This window comes from Trichomycterus rosablanca, chromosome 3, assembly GCF_030014385.1.
Source record: "Trichomycterus rosablanca isolate fTriRos1 chromosome 3, fTriRos1.hap1, whole genome shotgun sequence".
In the NCBI taxonomy this organism is placed as follows: domain Eukaryota; kingdom Metazoa; phylum Chordata; class Actinopteri; order Siluriformes; family Trichomycteridae; genus Trichomycterus; species Trichomycterus rosablanca.
The window spans coordinates 56154111-56167912 of record NC_085990.1 but is presented as its reverse complement, the minus strand read 5'-3'; the positions used below and the strand labels follow the sequence as shown (position 1 = coordinate 56167912).

At 41.0% G+C, this 13802-nt stretch overlaps 1 protein-coding gene across 2 annotated transcripts; it reads left to right on the top strand.

Annotated features, from left to right (window-relative positions):
* Positions 1 to 1893: 1893 nt before the first annotated feature.
* LOC134310631 (cell surface A33 antigen-like) lies at positions 1894 to 8169 on the top strand. 2 transcript variants are annotated; one of them, XM_062992264.1, is made up of 6 exons: positions 1894 to 2215; positions 3840 to 4151; positions 4854 to 5159; positions 5580 to 5675; positions 5779 to 5846; positions 7304 to 7358. In XM_062992264.1, the coding sequence occupies exons 1-6, from the start codon at positions 2167 to 2169 to the stop codon at positions 7316 to 7318; spliced, it is 846 nt and encodes a 281-aa protein (XP_062848334.1). In that variant the 5' UTR covers positions 1894 to 2166; the 3' UTR covers positions 7319 to 7358. The 2 variants fall into 2 exon arrangements, with proteins under 2 accessions (XP_062848334.1, XP_062848333.1); XM_062992263.1 differs by lacking the exon at positions 7304 to 7358 and adding an exon at positions 7451 to 8169 and having other exon boundaries at positions 1903 to 2215.
* Positions 8170 to 13802: the final 5633 nt, after the last annotated feature.

Below are 13802 nucleotides of genomic sequence, written 5' to 3'. Positions count from 1 at the left end.
ATCGAGATTTCTAGCAGGTCAGATATCTGATCTGAGATGTGCGACTGGCAGTGAGCCAATGAGAACGCAGGATACGTACACAGGAAAAATAATATAGTTTATATCAGAATACATCAGCACACACACATTTTACAGTATTTCTGACCTGATCGTTCTCTACAAAACACCCACGCTGCATTGCAAACAATATTAATTAACCTCCAACTCACTATAGAACAATCCCTGCTGCTCGTGTAACCAAATCCACTGAGATTCATTTATTTTTACTCCTTGATTTTACGCTGCACATCAGCACTGCAGTGACACTGACATGGTGCTGGTGTGTTAGTGTGTGTTGTGCTGGTATGAGTGGATTTTAAATACCGTGTCCACTCACTGTCCACTCTATTAGACACTCCTACCTAGTTGTTCCACCTTGTAGATGTAAAGTCAGAGACGATCGCTCATCTATTGCTGCTGTTTGAGTCGCTCATCTTCTAGACCTTCATCAGTGGTCACAGGACGCTGTCCACAGGGCATTGTTGGCTGGATGTTTTTGGTTGGTGGATGATTCTCAGTCCAGCAGTGACAGTGAGGTGTTTAAAAACTCCATCAGCACCAGCACAACACATACTAACACACCAGCACCATGTCAGTGTCACTGCAGTGCTGAGAATCTTCCACCACCTAAATAATTTGTGGGGGTCCTGACCATTGAAGGACAGCATGAAACAGATGGACTACAGTCAGTAATTGTAGAACTACAAAGTGCTTCTATATGGTAAGTGGAGCTGATAAGAAATGTTCCACTACAGTTAGTACGTTGTGATGAACGTTGGACTGATTTGGCGGCATCAGCAGAAAAAATGTCACAACATTTACACTCAGAAGCAGCTGTGAACACACACCCACCCACACACACACATACACACACACATACACACACACATACACACACACACACACACACACATACACACACACACACACACACACACACACACCCACACACACATACACACACACACACACACACACATACACACCCACCCACACACACACACCCACCCACACACACACACCCACACACACACAAACACACACAAACACACACACACCCACACACACACCCACACACACACACCCACACACACCCACACACACAAACACACACACACACACACACACACCCACACACACACAAACACACACAAACACACACACACCCACACACACACACACACACACACACATATTATGAGAATTCAATAGAATCATGTAATCTTTTGCTCTAGTTTCTGACCTGCTCATGCAGCTGGTTTATCATTTCTTTATCAGGAACCTCATCAGGATTTGCCATATATATATTTTTATATATATTTACTTCCTGTGATCTCTCTGTGATAGATGGTGTGCATGTATGTGCTCATGCAATCAGCTATAAGTATCACTGCAGTGTAGGTTCAGGACTCCAGTGTAGGTTCAGTACTTCAGTGTAGGTTCAGTACTTCAGTGTAGGTTCAGTACTTCAGTGTAGGTTCAGGACTCCAGTGTAGGTTCAGTACTGCAGTGTAGGTTCAGTACTTCAGTGTAGGTTCAGTACTTTGGTCTTTAGGTTCAGGTCTCCAGTGTAGGTTCAGTACTTCAGTGTAGGTTCAGTACTTTAGTGTAGGTTCAGTACTTCAGTGTAGGTTCAGTACTTTGGTCTTTAGGTTCAGGTCTCCAGTGTAGGTTCAGTACTTCAGTGTAGGTTCAGTACTTCAGTGTAGGTTCAGTACTTCAGTGTAGGTTCAGTACTCCAGTGTAGGTTTAATACTCCAGTATAGGTTTAGTACTCCAGTGTAGGTTCAGTACTTCAGTGTAGGTTCAGTACTTCAGTGTAGGTTCAGTACTTCAGTGTAGGTTCAGTACTCCAGTGTAGGTTCAGTACTTCAGTGTAGGTTTAGTACTCCAGTGTAGGTTCAGTACTGCAGTGTAGGTTCAGTACTTTGGTCTTTAGGTTCAGGTCTCCAGTGTAGGTTCAGTACTTCAGTGTAGGTTCAGTACTTCAGTGTAGGTTCAGGACTCCAGTGTAGGTTCAGTACTTTGGTCTTTAGGTTCAGGACCTTCAGACTGACTGCAGTAGTTCAGCGCTGGTGTGTTTATTAGATCTCTGGATTAATTATTTGGATTTGATCTTCAGGAGAGATGCAGATGTTTGTTCTTCTCTTCCTGTCAGCGCTTCATCTTACTGAAGGTGAGTTCATTACTTCAGTTCTCATGTAAAAAGATCCAGATGTTCTGATTGGTTCACCTTACACATGTTATAAGATTAATACCATGATCAGGGTTTTTAACATTTTCCTGCTAACTGAAACACATTAAAGCTTCTTTTGTGTTTCAGTACCAGCTGGTTGAGGTGGTTGGTGGGGGGTTGGTAGTTGGTTGAATGATTGCTGATTGGTAGTTGGTTGTATGAAGAAATAAATCAGTGGTTAAGGTTCAGGACTAGTACTCGGAAGGTCGCTGGTTTAAGCCAGGTTGCTACTGTTGGCCCCCTGAGCAAGGTCTTTAACCCTAAATTGCTTGCAGTGTGTACAGTCACAATTGTAAGTCTGTAGATAAAAAGTAAAGTCTGTAGATGTTGTAGTAAATGTAGATAAAAAGTTGAATGTACACAAAGAGGAAGTGCCTAAAAAAGAAGCAGGAAGCTGTTAGTCAGAGAAACTGGGTTTGGTTAAAGGTGACAGTTCTGTAAGAATGAATAAACTTTTACTAAACAAGCACCACACACACACACACACACACACACACACACAGTACAGCAGCTTTACGTGTATCAGAGGCGTCTTGGCCAGTAATGATGTCATGCAACAAGCAGATGTCGCTAAAGACCAAAATGAATGTTTAGTTTCTGCCTGGTTCACACGACGGCGCTAGATTTTCCGGCTCAGGAGCAGCTCGGCGTTCGCTCGGTGATCAAAACTCGACTCCCAATCGCTAAGTGTGAACTACCCAACAACTCGACTAGACTGGCTCGCTTACCGCTCGGCGACCGGAATCGAGATTTCTAGCAGGTCAGATATCTGATCTGAGATGTGCGACTGGCAGTGAGCCAATGAGAACGCAGGATACGTACACAGGAAAAATAATATAGTTTATATCAGAATACATCAGCACACACACATTTTACAGTATTTCTGACCTGATCGTTCTCTACAAAACACCCACGCTGCATTGCAAACAATATTAATTAACCTCCAACTCACTATAGAACAATCCCTGCTGCTCGTGTAACCAAATCCACTGAGATTCATTTATTTTTACTCCTTGATTTTACGCTGCACATCAGCGCACAAACACTTTGATCTCTCTCAGCTACTTGTTGACGTACATTTTTGGACGTGGTAGCATTAAACCCCTCGTCACTTCTTACGTGTGTTTTGTAAAAAAAAATCCCCCTATCACCGATCAGTCGTGTAGTGTGAAATACACACCGACTGAAAGACTCCTGAGTGCAAGAGATTCAGTCGTGTAGTGAGAACTGTATAGTGACCCGGCAAATTAGAAAGTCGTGTAGTGTGAACTTGGCATTACACAAACCTGGAGAACGTGAAATGGAAACAATAAATCCTCCGAATTAAATAATTAAATGTACAAAAATTTACAGTTAGATATAATATTTCAAGAATGAATCAATCATTGTAAGTTAGTTAGTCTTTAATCCAGTCTAAAAGCCCACGAACTCCAGTGGCTCCCTTTGATCAGCCACTAATTCCACAGGATGGAGCAGCTGTGGTGGAACCAGAGAGGAACTTGATCAGGTTCTACAGTTCCTGTGTAGCAGCTTTGTTATATACTGATGTCTTTATTTCCTCCAGGTTGCAGTGAACTGAAGCATCAGGAAAAGGTGACGGGAAACGTGAGACAGTCCGTCGTCCTGCCCTGTTCCTGCACTAAACCACAACACACAACAGAAAAGCCCACATGGATTTTTGGAAATGATAAACTTAATGGTAAAGAAATTTACCCAGATAACAAAACTAAACGCTACACAGGAAGAGTTCAGCTGCTTCATCCTCATGATCCAGGAAACTTCTCTCTGCTCATATCTAACCTGACTGAAAAGGATGGAGGGGTGTACAGGTGTAAAATCAGCAATATTTCTAGAAATATTCAGCTCGCCGTAACAGGTACAACAACTCATTTTTAGTTCTGAATACTGTAGTAAAGTACCTGGTGATATTGATTCCATGTTTTATTATATAGCATAATTTTTTATTCTCTTCGATTTTTACTAGTACAAACATTCTTATCACTTATGTAAATGTAAAAATTCAATGTGTTTTTTCAGTTAATAATAAGGTACCTTTACACGTCTGTTCAGCTTTTAGAGTGTTACACATCTACATTGGTCATAAGCACCAAAGTTTGATCCTGACCTCTGGTCATCATTTCTAACATCATGTTCTGGTTATTAAGTAGAGACACACGGTCAGAAACTCGGACCCCAGTGGAATTTATTTATTTATTTTAAACACACCAGGTTGGATAATTAAATGTAAACATCGTACAGTTCGATAAAGAAACTTAAGAAATAATAAATAATGATCAGCGCACTCTAGTCTTTGTGTTAAAGGATTTTATTATTACTGAGAGATCTGAATACTGACAAACATCTGAAAGTCACGACTTTAATTCAGACTAAAAGGGCACCAACCCCAGTGACTCCCTCTGATCAGCTGTGGTGGAACCAGAGAAGAACGAGCTGTACTAATAATTGTGTTCTATTAGCGCTTTTCTACTGAAGGAACTCTGGTTCTTCAACTGGTTCCATTTACTTTTTAGAATCTTGGTGCTCTCTGTTATACACTGATCTATTTCATTTCCTCCAGGTTGCAGTAAACCGAAGCATCAGGTGATGGGATTTGTGGGACAGTCCATCGTCCTGCCCTGTTCCTGCACTGAACCACAGCAAAGAGCAAAAAATATCACATGGCTCTTTAGAAATCATAACTGTCATCGTACACAAATCTACCCAGAGGACAGAACCAAGCGCTACACAGTAAGAGTTCAGCTGCTTCATCCTGGTGATTCAGGAAACTTCTCTCTGCGCATATCTAACCTGACTGAGGAAGATGGAGGGGAGTACAGGTGTAAAATCGGCAATATTTCTAGAAATATTCAGCTGAACGTAACAGGTAAAACAACTCCTGTTTACCTATTACCTAGTAATACTGATTAAATGTTCTGGTAAATGGATAATAATAATAATGATAAATGAATAATAATAATAAGAATTAGTTGAATATAATGTATGGTTGGGTTATTGTTGATAAATATCGGGGCAGCTCGTGCGTAAATAGTATAAATAGCATGGCATTTTATTTCTATCCACTAGGTGGCAGCATTTGCGCCATACACAGAAACGTGGTCAGAAACTCCAACCTCAGTGGAATGAATTAATTAATTTTTTTAATTAATTAATTAATTTATTTATTTATTCATTACCAGATTTAATTGAATAGATCTTTAATAGATGTGTTAGATCTGGAGACTAGGCTGTGGGGTTGGTAGAGAAGTTTAGTTCTGGAGCTGATCCTTTACAGTCCTTGTCTCAGACACAGAGATGCCAACTTCTTTAATCATCGGTGCTGCTGTGGGGGGTCTGCTGCTCTTGATGGGACTTGGTGTGGTCATCTACTGGAGATACAGAGGTACCACACACTCACCTTATGGGAACATGTCTTCCTGTGGGTGACACCATGTAGTGATGAAGCTCTCGATGAGTCCTGATGTTTGTCTGGTTTCATTCTGTAGGACGGAGAGACGGACGGACAGGAAGTAGAGAGGAACAACCAGGACAGAGGGGGCAGCAGGAAGCACAGGTGAGCACCCACCTTCACTCTAGAATAGAAATGTACTTGTGTTCATTTTATTAGGATTTTAACGTCATGTTTTACGCTTTGGTTACATTTATGACAGGACGGGTAGTTACATCAGTTCAAGTTTAATACCGAACACAGTCGTGAACGATTTAGTATCTCCAGTTCACCTCACTTACATGTCTTTGTACTGTGGGAGGAAACCAGAGCTCCCAGAACCCAGGACCTTCTTGCTGTGAGGCTACTGTGCCACCCACCGAGCCACCATGCCAACCAAGAATTGAAATAACACCATTGTGTTGGATTAGTATGAAAGTCCGGGTTGGTGAGTGTATGTAAATTATAGACTTATAGCAAGTGAACATTTTATCCTCAAAGTTGATGTTAGAAGCAGGAAAAATAGGCGAGCGTGAAGATTTTGGAGTTTGACACGACTGGGTCAGAGCATTTCCAAAACTGCAGCTCTTGTGCAGTGGTCAGTATCTACCAAAAGTGCCTCCAAGGAAGGAACAGTGGTAAACTGGCAACAGGGTGATGGGCGGCCAAGGCTCATTGGTCCGATCCAACAGACGAGCTCCTGTAGCTGAAACTGCTGAAGAAGTTCATGCTGGTTCTGATAGAAAGGTGTCAGAACACAGAGCAGCACAGTTTGTTGTGTATGGGGCTGCAGACCAGTCAGGGTGCCCATGCTGACCCCTGTCCACCACCGAAAGCACCAACAATGGACACGTGAGCACCGGAACTGGACCACAGAGCAATGGAAGTAGGTGGTCTGGCAGAAGTTTCTCCAGAAGAGGGCGCTGTAGTGTTCTGTGCTGCACATCAGTGACACTGTGGGTGTGTTGGAAAAGCTAGCTCTCTCTCTACATAGACGCATTTTACGTCATCCTGTGCTGCGCTCCCGAGAAGGAGGCTGTTCGAAATCCTAGATGCCGTAATATCCTCACTACTGAGGCATCTTAATATTTCAATGTTATTTTGACTCAAGAACGAGTGAGCATCTGACGCTGCCTTAGTGATCAAGGCAATCCCAGCATGCATTGCGGCAGCTCTTCTCTCACAAAAAAAATAAACATGGCTGACAGTGTGGACAAACAAACTGAGTTATTTTTAAACGTAAATAAAATATTACTGATTTTTAACTTGTATAAACTTGTACCGAGTGTTTTTATTTGCAAGTTCGGGCTCGTCAGTGAATGTAACTGTTATCGGTACATGAAGGGAGATGCTATATTGACGTTAGCGTGCTGTGCTACTCCATCCCTTTGGTTTTAATGGCAAGATGCTAAATTCTAAACCCGATGGAATAGCTGTCTGAGTAGTGCGTTTGAATAACCTTCATTATAAGTCATTAACTTATTAGAATCCTCTCTACTGAGGCAGCTGCCTGTGTAGGCATTAAGACAGCAAGGCAGCTCACGAGGTTTTCAAACACACCCACTGTGTCTCTCTTTCTGCAGAACAAATCTGATTGATACATTCAAAAACTAAACGTGTTAAAGAAAAAGAGCAGGTGTGTATCATTCCCACTGCGTGTGTGTGTGTACTGTGTATATGTGTGTGTGTGTGTGTGTTATTAATTGGTGTGTGTATGATTATTCCTGCAGGATGATGTTTTGTACTCTACTGTCGTCCACATCAACACAACCAGAACAACAACAACAAATGCACGGATCGAACTTGGAGAGACTGAATACGCCACAGTCAACCTGAATTAACACACCAGAGGTGGAAAGAAAACTAAAATATTGTACTCAAGTAAAAGTACTATTACTGTAATGAATTTTTACTTAAGTAAAAACTTAATGCAAACAGGACAAGTGCATATAAATCTCACAATAGTTGTTTTAATTATAATCTAATAAAAAAACATGTTGATACAACATTTAAAACATTTAGGGATGTGTAATGTGTCATTTTATTACAGACCATCCCATAATACTTTTTAAAACTGTATAACCACTAGTGATGGGTCGTGCCTCTGGGAGCCGTTATATATATACAGTTCATACAATATATATTTATTTATATTTGTGTGCGGTTCTTATCGGGGGTAATCCACCCGTTCAGCTTAGCAGAAACAAACACACCACATCTCTGTACCAGAGCGGATTGTTCTGAAACTAAATGTAACCACAGTCTGTCTCTCACTGTAGTTTTTTCTCTACCATGTATTACCCAGCGGACCTTCAAAAGTCAAACAACTTGTTTTTTTTAATACAAACTTGCCCTAAATGCAAATTTTTGTAGATTTTACTGAATTGTTTTTGTGTTTATAATGTGTTTATGCTTGAAATGTAAGCTTAGTTTGGCTACAAGTTATACAACAGATGATTTATTGCAATTATTTTAAACTGTTTTTGTTATTAAAATATACGTGTTGTCAATGTGCATGATTGTTCATCATTGATATTAATATCAGGGGTGTATTATAGTTACAGTAGCTCCTCTTGCTGCCTGAAAAAAAGAACGAAGAGCAATTCATCCCAGAATTCATTGCAGCAGTTTCCCAGACGCGATTTTACTCAGTAATGGATGTTATTTAAAATGTAGTGAATTACAATTCCTAATACAAAACATACTTAAGTAAAAGTAAAATTACTGGTTGTAAAATCTACTTTACAAAGTACAAGTACACAAAAAACTCCTCAATTACAGTAACTTTCCACCTCTGTAACACACACATACACATGTACACACACACTCACTGGAGTTTGTAAACACCTCACTGTCACTGCTGGACTGAGAATCGTCCACCAACCAAAAATATCCAGCCAACAGCGCCCCGTGGGCAGCGTCCTGTGACCACTGATGAAGGTCTAGAAGATGAGCGACTCAAACAGCAGCAATAGATGAGCGATCGTCTCTGACTAGGTAGGAGTGCCTAATAGAGTGGACGGTGAGTGGACACGGTGTTTAAAAACTCCAGCAGCGCTGCTGTGTCTGATCCACTCATACCAACACAACACACACTAACACAACACCACCATGTCAGTGTCACTGCAGTGCTGAGAATCATCCACCACCTAAATAATACCTGCTAATTTTATTGAATGGTCCTTTAAAATGAACGAAAGGAACCGAGTCGCGCCTCTGGGAGCCGTTCTATATATATTTCTATTTGTGCGCAGTTCTTATCGGCGGTAATCCATCACGTATTACCCAGCGGACCTTCAAAAGTCAAAGAAGTTTTTTTTTTTTTAATGCAAACTTGCCCTAAATGTTTCTAATGTGTTTATGCTTGAAATGTAAGCTTAGTTTGGCTACAAGTTATACAACAGATGATTTATTGCAATTATTTTAAACTATTTTTGTTATTAAAATATACTTGTTGAGAATGATCCACCACCTAAATAATACCTGCTCTGTGGTGGTCCTGACCATTGAAGAACAGGGTGAAACAGATGGACTACAGTCAGTAATTGTAGAACTACAAAGTGCTTCTATATGGTAAGTGGAGCTGATAACATGGACAGTGAGTGTAGAAACTAGGTGGTTTTAATGTTATGGCTGATCAGTGTGTATAATGCATCTCAACAGTTTGGTAAAGACTCGTCAAAAATACTGTGTTCACTAGTAAAAGAAATATTAATAGTTTGTTGTTGTTAAAGTCCCAAGAAACCAAGAATTGCAAAAAAATCATCTTTGAAACATTATATTGAATGATTGAATGAATCCTTTATTGTCATTGTACACTTGCACAATGAAATTGAAATAGGTGAAACCAGTGTAGGTTCAGTACTCCAGTGTAAGTTCAGTACTTTGGTCTTTAGGTTCAGTACTCCAGTGTAGGTTCAGTACTCCAGTGTAAGTTCAGTACTTTGGTCTTTAGGTTCAGTACTCCAGTGTAGGTTCAGTACTCCAGTGTAGGTTCAGGACTCCAGTGTAGGTTCAGTACTTTGGTCTTTAGGTTCAGTACTCCAGTGTAGGTACAGTACTCCAGTGTAGGTTCAGGACTCCAGTGTAGATTCAGTACTGGTCTTTAGGTTCAGTACTCCAGTGTAGGTTCAGTACTCCAGTGTAGGTTCAGTACTTTGGTCTGTAGGTTCAGTACTCCAGTGTAGGTTCAGGACTCCAGTGTAGGTTCAGTACTTTGGTCTGTAGGTTCAGGACCTTCAGACTGAGTGCAGTAGTTCAGCGCTGGTGTGTTAATTAGACCTCTGGATTAATTATTTGGATTTGATCTTCAGGAGAGATGCAGATGTTTGTTCTTCTCTTCCTGTCAGCGCTTCATCTTACTGAAGGTGAGTTCATTACTTCTGTTCTCATGTAAAAAAGATCCAGATGTTCTGATTGGTTCACCTTACACATGTTATAAGATTAATAACAAATGATGAAACTGCTAACAGTTTCTGAAACACATTAAAGCTTCTTTTGTGTTTCAGTACCAGCTGGTTGAGGTGGTTTGGTAGTTGATTGGATGGATAGAAAAGAGGCAGGGGTAGCTCAGCGGTTAAGGTACAGGACTAGTACTCAGAAGGTCGCTGATTTAAGCCCCACATCTACCAGGTTGCCACTGTTGGGCCCTTGAGCAAGGCCTTTACCCCTAAATTGCTGCAATGTGTACACTCACAATTGTAAGTCGCTTTGAATAGAAGCGTCCGCTAAATGCCAAAAAGTGTAAATGCAGATAAAAAGAGGAAGTACCTTAAAAAGTAGCAGGAAGCTGTGAGTCAGACAAACTGGGTATGGTTGAAGGTGACAGTTTTGTAAAAATGAATAAACAGTTTCACTAAACAAGCACCACACACACACACACACACACACACACACACTAGCAAACACCCAAAAAGTTGAGACCGTATGGAAAACACAAAATAAAAAAAAAAAACACAATCAGAGTTTCTTCCATTTCGTTTGACTTTTATTTGATCGCAGACAGGATGAAACCTACATTTTACACGCTTTGTCTGGTCAACTTTATTTCATTTGGTAATGAACATCCATTCCCAGGCCCAGAGGGGCTAATCGGGAGATTCGGGAGGATTACCGATGGGCCGGCTCATGTCAATCTGGAGTTTGGGCCGGTTGGGAAAAATAATCTTGACATTTATCTGTCACTTATCTAATCTTCTTCCTTTTACATTCACTCTCCATTTATCTGACAGCGCAGCCCCTACATCGCAGTAGATTAGATGGGTTCTACCATCTGAGGGAATTCTCCCCTCCCAAATGTTTAAGTTGGTTTGGCCCACGAGGCGTCTTTTCTGGAGCGCCGGTAAAAGTAAATATAGCAACAGAATAGCGCAAACCATCAGTCGGTGGTGATGGAGGGCAGGAAGAGGCCCGGTGGAGCCAAAAAGGCCAGGTAAAAAATAAGAAAGGCGTTGGAAGAAGATGCTGCCAAATGAACAGAGCTGTTTTCCAGAGGACAGACCCCATGCAGCCGGTAAAAAGAGATATGTAAATAATTTTGTATTGTCACTGTAAGGCTATTGCACAACATTTGCAATGACAACTTAGCGTAGTTTATTTTGTAGAACCCAGTACACACCATTAATCACAAATATCCAGTTTCAAGCTGAAAATAATAAACATAATTTGAAGTGTAATATATTAAACAGCCTAACTCATTAATGGAATGTTTTTGTTCCGACGCTACTGTACTGATGATCCCGAGGAGGCCATGACTACTGAAGGGACAGGTAGAGGATATTCTAACAGAGTTATTTAAACTATCATAGTTATTTGTAATGTAAAATATAACATAGAGAATATACATGATATATGTTAAATTGTTCAGACATTCAGAAAGATGTCAGCATGATAGCCTAATTTATTTTAACAAATGGAGACAAATATCCTAAATCATTATCAATTTTACACCATCATAATATAGGCTAAATTGTAAAAAACAAAAAATTCAAGCATGTTATGTTATTCAGCAAAATAGGGTAACCCTTAATGACATGTTTGTTTTTAGCCTCAGAGCAGCAGATAAGCCAGTCTGATCCTGCTGGTGAACCAAGTAGGCACGGAGAGGCCAGGACTACAGAGACAGGTAGAGAGGATAAAAATTAACTAAAAAAACTATTTTATGTAACAAGTTGCACACAGAACAGATGTGATGGATAGATTCTAAATGATACCCAGATATTCAGATTGCTGAAAATGCATTAAAATCAGCCCAAATGAAGTAGGTAAACATTGTTTTAATGCTATATAATACAGGTGAGTCAGATGCTGAGAGGGAAGAGTCCAGTGAGACAGCAGCAGTGCAGCAGGAGATCCCACAAACTCAGGCAGCTGCTAGTGCAGATGAGGAGACTGATTTTGATTATTTTGCTCATCCTCAAAGACAGGATCTACAAATGTTTTTCAGTTACCATCCACAGCAGCCCACGAAACTCCCTAAAGTGGCTAAAGTGTTTTACAACAAGCAAGGCACCAACCGCAAATGGTTGACATGTAGTGAAAAAACACAATCTGTAAACACAAAACTGTATTGTTCTGTCTGTTTGGCAATTGCACCCGCTGAACCTGATAATCCATTCATAAAGGTGGTATGAAAGCATGGAAACATATTCATCAGCGCATTGGAGAGCATGAGAAAAGTAAGATCCACAGGGATAGTGCTGATGCTTACTTTCTGATGGCTAAAGGGGCAGATGTAAAAAGCCTTCTGGCAGGCAAACAAATGTCTTTACATCATGAGCAGGTGAAAAAGAAGCGTCAGGTAATGGAACGCATAGTAGATGTGGTTAAAGTCATAGGAACATGTGGTCTCAGTTACAGAGGGGATAAAGCAGAGAGTGCTTATACTCTAGAAAACACTGCAGTCAATCATGGCAACTTTTTAGAGTTGTTCATTCTTTTGAGCCGGTATGATCTGTGCCTTCAGCAGCACATTAGCAGTTGTATTGAGCAAAGCAAGATACATCATGACAGTGGGGCAAAAGGTAGGGGTTCTCTTGTGACTCTTATATCGAAGGACATAGTCAACAAAGTTGTGGATGTTCTCAAAAAAGAGCACAATTGCAGATGAGGTTAGAGAGGCAGGCATGTTTTCAGTTCAAATTGATTCTACTCAAGATGTTTCGTCAACAGACCAGTGTGCTATCGTCTTAAGATATGTTACAGATGTCATTCATGAGCGGCTGGTTGCTGTCGTGGACTGTGAAAAGTATTTCACAGAGGCATTGAAACAGACCTTAGATGAGCTCAGCATTGATATTGGCCACTGATGGTGCTGCCAATATGCAGGGACAGTATCAGGGGTTCTCTGCATTTCTCTCTGAGCAGTCTCCTACACAGATCCATGTCTGGTGTTATGGCCATATTTTAAACCTAGTCCTGGCAGACACAACAGGCAGTGTGGTTGAAAGTGCATCACTTTTTTCAATACTAAACGATGTGGCAGTGTTTCTGAGGGAGTCGTGGAAACGCATGCAGAAGTGGGAGGAGATGAGTGATGACAGAAGACACAGAAAACTGGCCCCAAAAGGGGCAACAAGGTGGTGGGCTAAGGATCAGGCCCTAACAAAAGTGTTTGGGTGCTTTGGTGATCCTAGGGATGCCCTCTTTATTGACCTCCTGTTGACCCTAGTCGCAATCAAAGAGGATGACACTATGAAGTCAGCGGTTAGGGTGAAAGCGAAGGGACACATAAAAACCCTTATGAAATATGAGGTTATCCTCACTGCTCAGATTTTCCTCCCCTCTATCCAAGTATCTACAGACGCATGGGATGGATATTTTGGCAGCTCAGCGTTTGGTTGAGGGGACAGAGGATAGTCTCAATAAATATGTCAGGGACTTTGAGGGAGTAAAAGCAGCAGCTGATGTGTTTGTGAGTTGGACCAATGAGAAACTGGAAAAGGCAGACAGTGAGCTTATTGTCAAGATTGCACTTCCACAACAACATGTTTGAAAAAAGAAAAGAATGCCAGGAGAGCTCCTGGAAGATGATCCAGTAGCCTCACCTGATACTGCATTTGAGGTCAAGGTCCATAATGTAAT